General features: G+C 42.5%; 2 protein-coding genes across 3 annotated transcripts in view; one reads left to right on the forward strand and one right to left on the reverse strand.

The window, feature by feature from the left end:
• The window catches only part of PXK (PX domain containing serine/threonine kinase like), a 34,921-nt gene extending 24,534 nt beyond the window's left edge, over nucleotides 1–10,387 (forward strand). Inside the window, exons 13-18 of one of the 2 annotated variants that reach the window (XM_069028391.1) lie at nucleotides 372–420; nucleotides 1,184–1,261; nucleotides 1,673–1,759; nucleotides 2,391–2,460; nucleotides 3,326–3,388; nucleotides 9,954–10,387. In XM_069028391.1, coding sequence (XP_068884492.1) covers nucleotides 372–420; nucleotides 1,184–1,261; nucleotides 1,673–1,759; nucleotides 2,391–2,460; nucleotides 3,326–3,388; nucleotides 9,954–10,135 — 529 coding nt within the window. In that variant the 3' untranslated portion in view covers nucleotides 10,136–10,387. The remainder of the gene's footprint in view (nucleotides 1–371; nucleotides 421–1,183; nucleotides 1,262–1,672; nucleotides 1,760–2,390; nucleotides 2,461–3,325; nucleotides 3,389–9,953) is intronic. The other variant, XM_069028393.1, reaches the window with a different exon arrangement.
• Nucleotides 10,388–10,788: 401 nt separating this feature from the next.
• PDHB (pyruvate dehydrogenase E1 subunit beta) lies at nucleotides 10,789–15,685 on the reverse strand. The gene is made up of 9 exons (XM_069028394.1): nucleotides 15,443–15,685; nucleotides 15,175–15,282; nucleotides 15,041–15,103; nucleotides 14,919–14,954; nucleotides 14,542–14,827; nucleotides 13,713–13,823; nucleotides 12,992–13,083; nucleotides 12,584–12,725; nucleotides 10,789–12,287 (listed from the first exon to the last, which is right to left on the reverse strand). Exons 1-9 carry the CDS (start codon nucleotides 15,668–15,670, stop codon nucleotides 12,142–12,144), a joined length of 1,212 nt encoding a protein of 403 aa, XP_068884495.1. The 5' UTR covers nucleotides 15,671–15,685; the 3' UTR covers nucleotides 10,789–12,141.
• Nucleotides 15,686–15,695: the final 10 nt, after the last annotated feature.

A 15,695-nucleotide genomic window follows, 5' to 3' on the forward strand; every position in this document is an offset into this window, starting at 1 on the left:
GTCCCTGGAATTTTTTTGTAAATAAAGAGTCCATATACTTTTAAGGAAAAGGTATTGTTTTTTGGAGGGGAACCCTCCTCTGCCTTTGATAACTGTACCCATCCTATCCACTTTCAAAATATCTCACACAAACCAGTTTTCTCTGCCTTAAGTAGTGGCTACATTCTGAGGGTTGGGTGCTGCTAATTTTACAGCAGTGCTTAGAAAATAAAAAGCAATATGTAGAAACCTGTGGCCAAGGGTTGAGGACAGAAAAGCAAAAGGAGAAAGAGGGGTTTAAATGAACAGTACCAACAGTATTCTCATTACAGTTTTGCCTGTCTCTTGGGAATAATATTCCTCTTCTTTTCTTTCTTTTTACCAACTCACAGATTATTCAGTGACGTCCTGCTAACAAACTCCGAGAAACCACAGTTTAAGGTAGAGTTGAACACTGATTTGCTGATGTTTGTGGAAGTGCCAGGATGTGGGTAGCTACATATTAATTGACAGAGGGGTTTGAGGAGAGCTGGCTTTATTTGCCTCTATGGCTATTGCCATCAGTGTTTGGATTCCTTTGCCAAATTGTACCTGAGAACATTGTGCCACCCCTTAGAGGAGGGCACGATGTGGTCCAGCAGTGTTCAAGAGCAGCTGCTGAACTGGAGCCCATTTGTGTAACTGATGGTGATACTCTGCCTGAGCAGAGAGACTGAGTCATGTGGGTCCCTTGCAGTGAGAGGAAACACATTGCAAAGGCCTGTGGAAGCTGATTTTGCTACATAAGACCATCAGCATCTTGCTGCCAGCTCCAGCACTGGGGCATTTCAGGAGCCATGTCTGGTCCCACTGGGGAGCTGCTCCAGGGCACTTCTCCTGGAGGGTATGTGCCCTGTGTCTTGTGTTGTCAGCCTCATGGAAGTTTGGAGATGTGACTGGAGTCTCAAAGTAGTTATCAGTCCTTGCCTTTAGAGTATCCCTTCCCAGGGTTTGGTATTTCTTTGTCCCTGCTGATCTGTAGCTAGATTTGGAGTAGAAAAACATGCATCTAGAGTCATCTTTTCTGCTTCTCTAAAGGAACAGTGTCACATATTGGGGCTTTAGATGAGAAATGTGATCAGATGAATGGTGAGTTTTGATCAGTGAAGTTGTGTTTTCCTTTATCACATTTTGTGCTATGATTTTGTTCCCCATTCTGTGTTAGATTCCTACTAAGCTAAAAGAGGCATTGAAAATCTCCAAGGAATGCATAGAAAAGCGATTAACAGAAGAACAGAAATTGGTAATGTCTGCATTTCTTTATTTCCAACAGACATTTCATTTCCTCTTACCACTTTTACATGCAGAAAGTGAGTTTTTACTCAAAACTGATTTTGAGTAATAAAGTCTTTCATCAACAGATCTGCTTTCCCAAAAATGCAATATGAGGAGTTCTATAACAGCTGTTGGCTGTATGGCATTTCACTGTTTTAAGTGGTGCAGCTTCACAGGTAGTGGCTCCCAAGTGAGAGGATAATTTTAACTTCAGTACGAGCCTTCGTCCTCTACCAGAAACAGTAAAGATAAAAACTAAAAAAAAGAAATCCAAACATGCAAAGTGACTACAGTGTGTTTTCTTGTACCCCAAACATCTTGTTTTCAAACATTTAAGATCTTAATATGGTCTTCTTCTATTTTTTCCTTAATTTTAAAGATTCACCAGCACAGAAGGCTGACAAGAGCTCAATCTCATCATGGCTCTGAAGAAGAAAAAAAGAAAAGGAAGATCTTGGCACGAAAAGTAAGCAATCTTTAAATAGGTTTTTCCCACAGAAAAAGATGTGTATCTTTTTTAAATGTTTATCATGCACAGCTTTAGCCATAGGTACATGACTCTACTCTTTCCTGTGTTTTCTGCACTATTTCCTGGTTGTTTTCACTTCTTTAGCTAAGGAGTAGATTTACTAAAATGTTTAAGTTACAGTGGTAGCTGACTTGCATATTGGTGCAGCCTGTTTGAGGTTGCTGTATGAAACCAGTCTTAGTTAACAGCTGGTACCCAGATGAGCTGCTCTGCTCTGTCCTTCTCCCTGGGGAGGTGTTGGAGCCTGTTTTACTCTGCTCCTATGGAACTGTCTGTGTTGCTCTTCCTTTCTTGGGATGGGGGGGATGAGTTTTCTGCCTTTCCCTTGTGGTCAGAGGGCGCTGGAGTTCCCTGGTGCCCGGCTAAAGATATTTGAGCACAGAACAGCCTTGCTGCTCTTGTAACCACGTCAGCCTGTGCTGGGTATGGGGAGAGGGATGCTGAGCATTGAAGAACATTGTGTGATACAGTGGATGGCTGTTGCAAATCTGTGTCAGTTCAATCCTTACCATTGAAAGTGATTATTCATTCCTATCTTCTATTCCTTTCTGTCTGCTCCCTTTTAAAGAAGTCAAAACGCTCTGCCAATGAAAGTGGGGAAGAACACTCAGCCAAATACAGCAACTCAAATAACTCAGGTAACTACAGAGAGAAGAATTTGCTTCTACACAGCTATGTCAGTTTTTTTGTTATTCCTGTCATTTTCTGTCTGAAAAAATTTAGGATTGCCAACACTTTACATATTAATATTTGACTACCAAAGTCTGATACCACTGCTTTGGGTATTTAATAATAGATAAATTGAGGGCTTAAAAATATTGTTGATGTTATATTTTCAGCTGCCTAATTTAAAGTAATGTCTCCTTTCTTCTGTGCCCCATTCGTCAAAAAAAATTATCAGTCTCATCATTCTGTTTGATATTTGAGTTGAATAACAACAACATCCATTACTGCGGCCATTAAATAATGCAGTCTTCAGGGAGACTCTCTGGTGGTCAGTATTACATAGTAAGGTGTTAAGATGAATGAGAAAACTATCTGTTTAATTGCTGCTTCAGTGCCAAAGTCTAAAACAAGAGCCTTTGACAGGTCTTCATTTAGTTAAAAGGCATGGTTGGTACTAGGGAACAGATTACCAGAGTTGATTTGCTTGGCTAAATGTGTCCAAAAGAAGCTTGTTGTGGAGTACAGCAATTGACTGAAAATCATCTCTTAGGAGAGATGGGGTGCCACAAAATTTGTATGCTGAAATCCAACAGCCTAAGCAACAAAAAAGAAATGTTTCCCATTGTGAAATATTGAGTGCATTTCCTATGTGTCTAGGGCTTCTCTGATATTCTGTACTGTAAAGGCACTGTTACTGTGAATGGGAATCTTCCACAAAAGATGAGGAAACAGGATTGGATCTTCAGTCAATAAAGTTGGCCTGCTTCCAACAATCTGTCTTGTCTGTGTTGAACTGCAGTGTCACAGCTGTAGTTACTTGACTGTTGTTTTATTTAGCAGGCTCTGGGGCGAGTTCCCCTTTAACATCTCCATCATCCCCCACTCCGCCCTCCACAGCAGGTAAGTTCAAGAATCATTACAGTATTTATCTTTTTTATATTGTTTTTTTATTCCCCTCTGCCCCTCAGTGGTGGATGTTATTCCCAAGGATGATTAAGGGATGATGGTTTTCAAGGATGGAACATGGAGATGACACTTACCTTGTATCAGCCTGAGTGTGGGCATGTGCTCTCTTTTGAGGGTCATAGAGAACCTTTTTACAGTTTTCTTTTTCACTTAATAACCTTTCTTGAGACATACATGATGTGATTTACCCAGAGTGTATATGCTTGCCGTGAAGTCTGTATTACTCCAGGCCTACCCACACTGCTACTTTCCAGGCATTTTTTGGACCTCATGTTGCAGTATGCATTCGTTCTGGTGTTAATGGTCTGTTGACTCTGAAATACTGCTTGTTCATCCCTTGTTTCTTTGTATTGTCTCTTTATTCCTGTACTGCTGTGATGTATTTTCAGGAATTTTGGGTGTGACGAATTCAGTGGCTTAAGCTTCATAAATCTCCCCAGTTCTGCTACAGCCCATTGATAACCCAGTAGACTTGGTAGAAACAAGTTTAGAAACAAGATTGATTGGAGTTAAAAATAATATCTTTATTATTTTTGGCAAGTTCTGTTTTTCAGTTTGCTGGGTGGCTGTGCAGAGACTTTTGCTAATGTTTAAGACAGGGGTGGAAAGTGGTGAAGAATCTGCTTGAGTGGGCAATAGAAATGCTCTGAAAGTTAAATTACAAATCTGGATATTGAGCAGTAGTGGATGTGCTTCAGTCTGAAAGGCTGGAAGAGGAGCACTAGCAAATATTGATAACAAAAGATGCTAACAGAGTACATTTCTAGAGAGGAAGCAGCTCATGGAATTGCTGTTTTTTATGGTGATTCTTGCCATAGGATTTCTAGTCCCAGGAACTTTCTACACAGCACAGCTCATTAATTAAAGCAATGCAATCAAATTTGTGTTTGCTGTGGATAGTCTTTCAAAAGACATTGCAGTCTGTGTGATGTAATTCAAATCAGTCATGCTGAAATTTAAATTAGTAATTTCTCCTTCAAGTTGAGGGCATGAGAAGTGTGTATTGTAGGAACTAACTTCTCCCAGTTAGCCTAAGCAGGATAATGACTGTTTCTGTGTTGCACATAACAGTTCTGTTCTCTGGATACACTGACTCTGAGCTGGAGGATTTGCTGCCAGTTCTGTGGGCTTTAATAAGGAAGTAGCTGAAATGTGCCTCCAAAATGGACAGATGTTTAGAAAGCATTTTTTCCCAATAAAACTACCATTTAGTTATGTTTTGACTTGGACTGATTGGAACTTGGTTGAAAGCTTTTTCAAGTTTTAAGCATGGGATTAAGGTTTATGTGCAGATGGGGATCAAAATAGCTCAGGTTTGTGCTCAAAACTTGTCTCAGTTCAAACCATATTGTCACAGTGTGTTTGTTGGTCATCTTGTGCCAATGTGCTCCTGATGACTTGTGGTGATCAGCCCTGTCTGAATGGTGCTTGTGGCCCTACCTGTCCTCACATTGGGAAGTGCGTTAATGAGCTGATGGCTTGGATGCTGTTTATGAGGTGTAAAGCCAAGTGTCACATTTTCAGGAATGCTTTTGTGAGTAGAATTCATAGAAGAAATTTCAGATATTAATTCTAAGAGAAAACTAGATTTTTTTTCACCAGCAGTGTTGTAGTTTTAGCTGTTCTAAGCAAGTATGCTATTACTGCCTTGAGGAAAGACACACTGGTCCCACGGTAGGACTTTATTTGTGACAAGTGACGCATCTGTAGCGTGCATTTCTCTCTTCTGGTTTCCTTGTACTTACTAAAGATATTTACTTCTATACCAAAATTGCTCATGGGTGCCAGTGTGGGGAGATGATTCTGAAAAAGGCATTGAGGCTTTCAGTCTGTCTGTCTGGTTTGGAATGGCTGTGTTAGAACTGTGGCACCTCAAAGCATCCTGCTGATACAATACCATGGCAAAACTAAGGCTGATGAGGAAAAGTGCCCTCAAGAGAAGCTCTTGCTCTCGTCCTGGCCTGTAACTAGTCATGTAAAGTGTAGGTATGTGAAGAGTGAGAGACACTGACCAAGGGGGAACGGGCTCCAGGCTGACATGCCCTGGGGTTTCTCACATGTTGGGAGGTGCTTTGTCTCTGAACAAAGGCTTTGTGAGGCTTGGCTTGCAGCAGAGTGCTTGGGAGAGTCGATGGAAAACAGACTAAGGAATAAAGCTATGGTTGGCTTCTCCTGTCTAATGGCAGCTGCAGCTGTAGGACTGAGAGCATGGCCTGCTCTGAGGGGAACGGTGCCTTCTGGAAATGTTGGCTCTCATGGGCTGTTCTCATTGGTGAGAATGTTTTGGGCTGGTGGTGTTGCAGGTACTTGGCTAAATAACGATTGTTAAATCATGCAAGTGACTCTAATGTAACATCCTGTGTTTCTGACATTCTCCTGGTGCGGTTCTTTTTTTTCTCCACAATTCTTTGCTTCTGTAAAAACCTGTTCATTTTCTTTGTGGCTAGGATCAGAAGGGATGCAGAACAGCGTGGTATGGGTTATTTAAAATTTCACTGAAACGAGCCAGTAACATACAGCAAGATCTGTTTCAACAGAGAAAAATTTGGAGAGTGTCACTTTTGCTTCTCTGGGCTTTCCTGCAGGAATAGTGAAAGAGTTGTACTTAACAATTTTTTTCTGTGCCAGTTATTCTAAATCCTTCAGTATGACATGTTTCATTGGCACCCATATGGTGCATCTTTCCTGCCCCTCACCTTTCTGTAAAACAGTTGGAATGCTTTAGGAAGTGCTTTTCCTGAGTGTCTCTGACCCATAAGTGTGAATACAGGTGTTAATACAGCAGGAAGTGTTTCTTGAACTGAATGGATTTTGTCTTCTATGGCTAATCTTCCTGCAGATTTTTTGCTAAATCTCTCTAAATGCACTTTAATCCTGTAAAGCTTGAATTATGGCATGTGCAACTGAAAGCATGTATGTTGTATTTGTTGATCAAGTATAATAGTGCTTAGAGCATGGAAAATTGTTGTTCATTTTTCAGAATTGGATGAAGTATTGTAAATGTAATATGAAATAGTCAGTCTGCTGTCCTCATATTTGTCAGTGAGTAAGAATGTATTGACTTCTATACTAACTTTTCAGCTAACAGTATCTGTTTTCCTTTGACACGAGAACTGGATGATTGATTGTGTCCTCTCTCTTTCTCTGCTGTCTTCAATAGAGCATGCATCATTTTGAACGTGAATTTTCGGAAAAGTAAGCTAATGCTGATTTATCTCTTTAAAGATGCTCTGTTTCTGAATGGGAAAGTTGGATGCAAATCTTGAAGTTGCTTAGTATTGGGAGGGAATAGAAGAAAAAAAAATTGAATGTTCTTACGGATTATTTTAATGAAATACAGCATCTTTAAAAACTATCACTAAAATTATTTTCTTTGTTTGCATCCCATTCTCAGCCAAGTTTTTAATGCTGTTTGCACAATTGCTGTCACTTTATATTCATAATTAAGTTTTTGTTTCAATTCAGGCATCAAGTTTACAGCATCTGATTTACTTCCTATTCCTTTTAACACACTCTTTTAACAAAAATGTCCCTGTAAAAACCCTTGGTAAGTTCTTGTTTGAGTGTTTTATTCTTACAAATGCATGAATGAATAAAATGTGTGTTTGCAGGCAACGTCTTTCAACATATGTATTGGAAGTGTCTCGTGATAGCTGAGCACTTGTCTCAAATGTTTTTTCTAGTAAATACAGGAAAATATTTCACTGTAGGGCAGAACAATTTCATCTGTAGATGTAAATGGATGTGAATATGTGTGTTTGAACTAAGATTCCTTTTGCATCACTTGTGTCAAGAAAGGAAGGACAGCTTGGTTTTGATTACCTAACTGCAGTGGATTTGAAGATTTTTGAATCATGCTCTTAATTAACGGGTTCAATATGTAATGTGTTCACGGCTAGTCAAATACTATTCTGAACCCTGTGTGTATTTATGTCTTAAGGTGGAGCTCAAGTGTAAGGGTATAATTCTGTGTTATTTTTTCTATGCTGATGTTGTCAGCAGCTCAATTTCAATAATAGTGAGTCCTGAGGAATTTAACAATTTTCCAGGAAGAAAGGTGATCTCTGCCCCTACTTCCCTGTCTTTTCTAGTCTTGTAAAATAACCAGATCAAAATTTCAAGATAACACATGGAATCTTGGCCTAATAATACTGAGTGATCCAAGCATTTTGTGGTTTTTTTGCCCTCAGTGTGTCAAATGTGTGCCTTCCTTCACTGCATGTGTTACCATCATATTTGTATTCCCTGGCCACTGCTTTCGTGGTCATTCCCTATTGCATCTTGTACAACTACTTGCATAGTCTCTTTCAGCCTCACCTTGCAATTCCAGACAAAATTCTTGTCTTTGTTCTCTGCACTTGCATCTCTTTGAAGCCATTTCTTTTGTGATTAGCTGCTCTCAGTGCTTTTACAGCAGTTCACCTTATCTGTTTGGGGGTAGGTTGGTGCACCAGTCCTACAGCATCCGGCTCTGACCACTTCAACCACTAAATGGATACTTGGACTGATCTTGGTCTTGTTCTTCCTTTGGCCAAGTGCCAAGTTTTTCTTTCCTGACAGTCCATCTACAAGAGACACAGGACACTCTAATGCTGGGAATGTTTTTTCAGTATTTCTAATAGTAAATTGATGCACATCTTTGGCAAGTGTAAAAAGCAGATTTGGAAAAGTTAGAAGGCCCCAATATGCAATTTGTTTCAGTTTGTGCTGCCATCCTGTAAAGTTTTGATTACTTCAGAAAGCAGTTGATCCACATGCAACAGACAGGTTAAAGTGTTTCAGTTGATCTCTGGTATTTCTGTTAGGACTTGAGTATTTCCTCTGGAAGGGAAGAGAGTAAAGATGAGCTCAATATGGACTTCCATGCTTTGTTTTCACAGAAGGCTTTCATGCCAATGATAATTTCTCCCAAAGAGCTGGAAGTGCTACAATCACAGCACTTATTAATGTACACTGGCAAAATTGGTTGCTTTGTGTGAATACTCTGCATTTTGAGCTTGCTCCCATATGGGAAAAGTCGTTCTTCAAAGACTGGTACAAATAGAAAATGAGGGAGTTTTGAATTATGTCTTTCATCTAGTATAACTGCTTGTTTTAGTAACAGCAGTTCTGTTTTTACTGTTACTTGTTAGTCTAGAAACAACTGTTGGTGAGGAATTGAGAGGCAAATGGAGCACAGAGAACTTTTGTCTGCTTTTTTTCTGTAGTTGAGCTTTATCCTTCATCAAATCCCCTTTGAGTCTGAGTGGCATAATGTTGCTTAATTGCTTGATATTTGCTCACTTCTAACAAGCAGTTCTCCTTCAGGAACAACAGTCTTTTGGTTACCTTAATGTTGTTTTACCTTGCCCAGTATCACAGTTCTTGCCACTTACCAGTATATTCCTCTTTGTAGGTCAGAGCTACTGGAAGCAAGTGTTAATAGGTGCCATTTGTCTCTTTAGTCTTCCTGTGGCATAACTCATGATCTAGATGATAGAGTTGACATTCACTGCTGAGTAGTTCCAAGATATGAATCATTATGCCCCTACTCCTTCCAGAAGATGAGACAATATAGGCCCATTATTTTACCTGTGTAGCAATGATGGTGCAATGTGCAGGAGCAGAACTGCACAAGATCAGGGTGCTTGGAAGAGTGCCTGGGGCAAATGAGGCCACTTGCCTGGATCTGAACTGCCAGGAAACACCTCCATGCAGGCCCTCACTGCTGGACCAACTGCATGTTCCACTGTGGGCTCTGGCTTCCCAGGGAGTCAGGACATAGAGGCTGAGGCAGGATGAAAAGGACAAAGTGGATGTGGCTGGCGTAGAGAGCAAGGGACAGAGTACAAAGGTGGCTGGTGGGAACAGGAGAGGCAGGCTGGAGGTGTGTGTGACAGTGTTGTGATTCATTCAGTCTGTCAAAACAACCATTTGTTACAACATGTTTGGAGAAAGTCAAATGGAACTGTGGAATTGTAAAACAATTCCGGAAAACTCTATCTGCAGTTAGTACTTTTAAAATGAAGTATAATCTGACCAAGCAAAATGGTCATCACGAATACAACAGTGATGTGGTCCTTCATTCATAAGAATGTAAAGTGAGTTACATAAGTAAGAACAGGTAGTAAAATTTGCTTCCAGTCTTTGTTACTGTTCATGTCCCAAACAGCAAACTGCCTCCCTCGGGCCAAATAGGAGAAGCTGAATCTGGGAAGTTCTGTTAAGTGATCTCTGTTTTCCTTGGTGCAAGATCACATGTGAGTCATGTTTTGCATCTGAGTCCTGAGGCCCTTCAGGCTTCATTTCAGAGGTATCTCAGATGTCACAACTTGCCTGCAGATAGAGGGATTTGATCACTTTGGCATTTTCCATCTGTTCTGTTCTTCACACTCCACTGGCATTCAAGGGATGACGTGACTAGTGCAGGACTGACCAAGTCCAGCCAAGCAGCCGCAGTCCTCTGTGGCGGGACATCCCCAGCATAATCAAACTCAATCTTCTCTCCCCACCTTCACAGGAGCATCGTCCATACCCCCAGCACCGCCCCTGCCACCAGCAGCTCCTGCCCCGAGCACAGAGGTGCCGACGTTGCGGCCCGACGCAAGCCGAGGAGCCTTGCTCAGCTCCATTCAAAACTTTCAGAAAGGAACTCTGAAGAAAACACAGACGTGTGACTACAGTGCTCCCAGGATCAGCTGAGGCCACTGGTCACTCCAGGATTCAATTCCCTCTCCCCCTCCTGTGCAGCAACTGACCCACCAGCAGAGAGCAGCTGCAGCTCCGTTCTCCCTGGTTCCAGCTTTCCTCAAGTAGCAGCACTGCCCTGCCTGAATTGCTTTGCCGTGCTGGGATAAGTACTCCGGTCTTTACTTGGCTGCAAGAACTGTGGTCTCTAGCTAAAGTTTCAGGGGTACAGCAACTTCTATATAGCTGAATAAAAAAATCTGAAAATAGGAATGACCATGATGATGGTGAATTAATGCATTTTTCCTAGCTCCATTCCACCCCTTTTTTCAAATTACAGGAATGTAGTTTTAGTCTGCTCAATTTTTCAACTCTCTTCATGCACTTGTAACTCATCTTAATTCTTGCTGCATGGAGTCAACAAGTCTGTTTTACATAATCCAACTCTTAAAGCATACTGCACAGGTGAGGGAACAGGAGAATTATATCTTATTCCCATCATCTTTGCTGGTGGAGTTAAAATGCTGTCTCATTAAGCTTGTTTAAATGGACATCCTACCTGCAACTCTAGGGGCAAGTGTTTTTAAATGAGGAAGCAGCTGAAGTGGGACATAATAGGGCACTGGGATGTTATTGTTGATTTAATTAAATGCAAAGTTACTTCAAGCTAATTCTATCATTTAAACTTTATTGAAAGATCCTTTTTGATTTAAAACCTTAAACAAATTGCACTTTAAAGGATTATAGATAATCCATTTTTTAAAATTCAAGTACATCAGTGTTTGTTACTATGCAGAGAATGTCTGTACAAAGTTTCATGTAACCTGTGATATTCAGTCATTTTTATTAAAATGTTAATGGAATTCCTTCAGCAGCGTGTGGTGGCTATGTTCAGCTGGGATTGAACCTCCAAGCCAGACTTCCCAAGAACCGAACAGCACCTCTGCTAAAGGAAATACTCTGGAAAATACTCCTGGCTCTTCAGAAACAGGACCCAAGCTCTTTTGTCTGCTGAGTGAGAGATACCTCCTCTGCCCCTGTTCACCTGAGGTGCGGAGTAGGCCCCAGTGCACAGGCTCCTCAGGGCAGCTTTCCCTGTGTACCAGAAGCTGCCGAGGGAAGCCTGGCAGAGCTCCCTGGGAGGCAGTGATCTCCAAAAGGCTGCTCTGACTGCTTCCCAGCTCTTCACACACAATCCACACACCTGCTGCTTAGGCTCAGTGCAGCTGAATAAACTAACTCATTTTGCACTGCAAGAACTATAGCTGGAGTCTGCTGTTGTCAGCCCAGGCGAAGAGTTAAAAAAAATGAAACCAGAAAAAATTTGAACAGTAAAAGCAAAGCATCTGAGCACATATTTTTTATCACTGTTATGTGGCAGCTAGTAAAGAAAAATTAGGTAGTGTTTCCCATCACATACTGGAAAGACTCATGATCTTTATTTCAGCTCTTGTACCAGAAGCCTTTCTGCATGTGCAGAGTGCTCTTCAAACCAGACACAGTCACCTTCTCTTAACCCAGCCCGTGGGCTGCCACAGCCTCTGCTCAGAGCTGCACTCAACTGCTGCACTGACAGGCTGGGCTTCATCTGATCAGCCTCATCATTCCTTTTTAACGAGCCTTGCAACCATGGGCTCCCACAGCCATACAGCATTCAGGGCCTGCTCTTGCTCTTTGCAGCTCTGTACTCAATCACTGCTACAGCAGGTTCAACACAGCTCCTCTGGTACTTAGCAGCCAAGCAAAACGAGGATTTTTTCCTTGCTCTGAATTTAGAACAGCATTTCTCCACAAACAGTAGAACTAACCCAACTGTAGTGGTGAACAAACAAGCATTACCACATTGTTGCATATATGAAGTGTGGCTTTGGGGGTAACCCCATATAAATATTTTGGGACATCACTATACTTTCCCCACTGTACAAAAGTTCATGGAGCTCATACAACAGAAGTTATGCATACAACGTTCCCAACACCAATAATGCCTTGTAAAGCAGGACTTTAAAACATGTATTTACAACTTATATATTCAAAGCTTTTTTCACTGCAAATACTATATCCTTCACTTGAGGTATGCAGTTATCCTCTAAGATTTTTGCGTAAGGCATGGGGACATCGGCACCAGTGACACGCACAGCTGGAGCATCCAAGTAGTTAAAGGCAGGTCCTGAAACAGAAAACAGTGTCAGCTTGCCAAGTACTACAGTTTTGCCTTAATTCAATTTCTTAATCTTACTCTATTTAAACAATTTTTTTCCTGTAGCTCTAATATTCCAGAGTGGTGTTCTGGCTTGTTTGTGTTCATGCACTCTGGGGTTTGTTCATCCACCCTGTGAAAATCCCTAGAGCAAGACAGCTCCAGCTCGTCTGATGTAACCTCTAACTCTGCCTTTGCCTGGCTACATCAAGAATAATCAGGATTTAGAGTAGGGAATGAGAACAATGTACTGTGAAACTCGGTACCTTCCATGATCCTGGCACAGATTTCAGCTCCTACTCCAAACTGGGGCCAACCTCCTTCTACAGTTACCAGATGGTTTGTCTTGACCACGCTGGCTTCCACCGTTTCGATGTCCATTGGTCGAATGGTTCGCAGGTTTATAACCTGGGGGAAAAGGGAGAGTGTGAGCCTTGGTGTGATCTGAGCCTCTAACTGTTTGGGTACAGGGCCCTTCAGCACTTTCAGCTGTTCTGACTCTAAAGACAAGACTCACTAAAATTTTTGATTCAGAAATGTGAAAGGCACATGCTGTTAAGGTACTTAGAAGTATTAAGACCCTTGTACTTAATACACTGAAGTTTTGCAGAACCTGAACAAGAACTTTTTTCCCCCAGTTCAGGGGAAGAGAAAGGAACCCAAATCCCACTCACCTCACACTCTACACCTTCTTTAGAAAGTACAGCAGCTGCTTCCATACAATGGCCAACAGGTCTTGAGTGTGACACTAACGTAACGTGAGTTCCTAGAACAGAAACAAGTGTTAGAAAAAACCTCTTAAGATTTAAAGCTTTTTTTGAGACCTCAGGTTCCTTTCAAGGTAGCATTAGGATTCACTTGCAAATTTAAGGTTCTTAGGTTTGTTTGAAATACTGAGCCCAGACATAGTATGAAGAGAGGAAGGACCACATTAAGACACAAACTTTACCCTTGAATTCAGGGAACTGAAGAGGTATTTAATATAGTTTTCAGATTATCCTTTTCAAACATTTACATAATTCAGAGGTAAATTATGAACAAGTGGGCTGGAACACTACAGTGCTCTCTTTTTGCATTTTTGACCAAAATTACATACTTAGGTGTGGAAAAAACTGTTTCAGCCATCACCTACCCAATTTCTATACTACAGAACAAATCCTTTATGGAATCCTTTAGAAGGGTATAGTTTTAGCTGAGATATGGACAATCAGGTGATATTTCCTTGTAAGGACAACAGAACATGAAACCACACTACTAGATAAAAGAACATTTGAACACTTAACATTTGAAATACTTTTCTGTGCCCAGTGATAGCAGCACCCTGAACAGCTGAGAGGTTAAGACAAGTCCCCAAGCATGTCAATTAATAAGGAAACAAATGTATTCTCAGCTTACCTTGCCTTTCTACTTTAGCTTTTCCAATGGGAATAACAAATTCCTTTGACTGTGCCTGTTCAGACATTTCAAAGGGAACACCATACAGTAATTCATTTTCCAGCATCACAACTAGAAGGAAACATACTTGGATTAACGTGTACATCTGCAAGCACAGGCCTGCACCGACCATTAATGGTCCTGCAGCAGCTCAAGACCATAAACCCATCTAGGCAACATGGGAGTGAGGACTATGTTTGCAGAAGCATTTTAAAAAAAAAAAGCAAATCTAAGTCTTTACTTCAATAATGAATTATTTAAAAAACTTTCCACAGCTACTCTGAAATGAGGTCAGGTATTTTACTTTTGGTACACGACAGTACAATTGCTAGTTTTAGAAAGGTCTCACATTTTTAATTACTGTTTGTGAAAAATAAAGACAAAGGCTTCCCTGCTCTTAACTAATGACATTCTGAATTTATCATTTGAATTTCATGATCTGTAAAATTGAGTTACATAGGTGCTATATATGCAAGACCTCCTTCTAACTCATCTTCATTCTTTTTAATCCCTTTATGATACATTTACAAATGCTTCCAGATTTCCTGGTTGATACCAAACTAGCACTAAAACTGTGTACCCATCAGTAGCACAAAAATCAGCCTACTGTTAGCATGGCAGGGGACTGTTAGGGAAAGCATAAAGCCCTCTCTGTCTTTTTAAAGTACCCTAAAACAGCAGTAAATCAACCTTGAGTGCTTTAGGGTTTAACCAATCTTTGTTTTTGTGGTGAAAACAGACATTGCTTAGGATTGAGTGCCAGGTATTGCCATGACCTGCTTGTGCTCACCTGGATTATCATCCCGTATTGATGCCTTCAGCAGCCCTTTGGCATCTTCTGCGCTCCAAGGACTGACAACTTTGAGGCCAGGGCAGTGCCCGTACCAGGCTGCAAAGCACTGGGAATGCTGGGCTGCAACGCCAGCTGATGCTCCGTTGGGGCCTCGGAAGACGATGGGAACAGCGATGGATCCTGCAGACATGTAACAGGTCTTGGCAGCAGAATTGATAACCTGATCGATTGCTTGCATGGAGAAGTTGAATGTCATGAATTCACACACTGGTCTCAACCCTGCCTGTTAAATATACTGAAATGTATTAGCATGTTTTTACATAAAAACAGTTTAATTTTTAAAACCAGAAGTAGAGAAATGCAAATGTACAAACCATAGCAGCACCGACAGCAATTCCGGCAAAGCCCATCTGGAAGAGAAGGAAACCAAGGGGTAAGGATCAGGGAGCTTCAGATGATGGAGGGATCACCAGGGTAGGAGACAGGGCAGCCTTACCTCGGATATCGGGGTGTCGATCACCCTTTTGTCGCCGTACTTCTTCCAGAGGCCCCTGGAGATCTGCAGGGCAGGAGAAAGGAGTCAGGGCCCGACTGAGGCCCTTTCCCGGGCCGCTAACGGCTCCCACCTACCTTGTAAGCACCATCGTACTGTGCCACCTCCTCGCCCAGCAGGAAAACGCGCTCGTCCCGCTCCAGCTCCTCATCCAGCGCCTGGTTCAGCGCGTCCCGCACGGTCACCTGCGAGACAGCGGTAGGCGGGCTGGGCGAGGGCGCGTTCCCCACACGCCGGGAGTCACCTCAGCCCGCGGGCGAAGTCACCTCACCGCCCGCCCGCCCCAGGACCAGACCCTTCCCTGAGGGGCGCGAGCCCCTCTCCGCGGCCAGCCCTCCCCGCTACCTGTATGGCGGCGGGCGCGGAGAGGCGGAGGCCCCTGCGCTGCTGGAGCCGCTGGAGCGGGGGCGCGGCGCTGCGGCCGTGCGGAGCGAGGCGGGCGCCCAGCGCCAGGTGCCGCAGAGCCGCCGCAGCCAGCGCCATCTTGCCCGTGTCCTCTCGCCCTGCGGCCGCCTGACCCCGCCTCCCTCGCTCTCGCGAGAGCGTCCGCGGCGCGCGGCCTTTACGCGCCATTTCCGGCACCGGGGCCGTGCGGGGA

The sequence above is a fragment of the Aphelocoma coerulescens genome, chromosome 12 (genome assembly GCF_041296385.1).
Source record: "Aphelocoma coerulescens isolate FSJ_1873_10779 chromosome 12, UR_Acoe_1.0, whole genome shotgun sequence".
Lineage (NCBI taxonomy): Eukaryota > Metazoa > Chordata > Aves > Passeriformes > Corvidae > Aphelocoma > Aphelocoma coerulescens.

Excerpts from the sequence above, each read along its gene's own strand:
- PDHB (XM_069028394.1), bottom strand. The coding sequence starts at position 15,670 with ATGGCGCGTAAAGGCCGCGCGCCGCGGACGCTCTCGCGAGAGCGAGGG. Across the intron at positions 15,283-15,442 it reads CCGCGCCCGCCGCCATACAG|GTGACCGTGCGGGACGCGCT; the intron begins GTAGCGGGGAGG and ends GCTGTCTCGCAG. Across the intron at positions 12,288-12,583 it reads CTGTGCCAGGATCATGGAAG|GACCTGCCTTTAACTACTTG; the intron begins GTACCGAGTTTC and ends TTTCTGTTTCAG.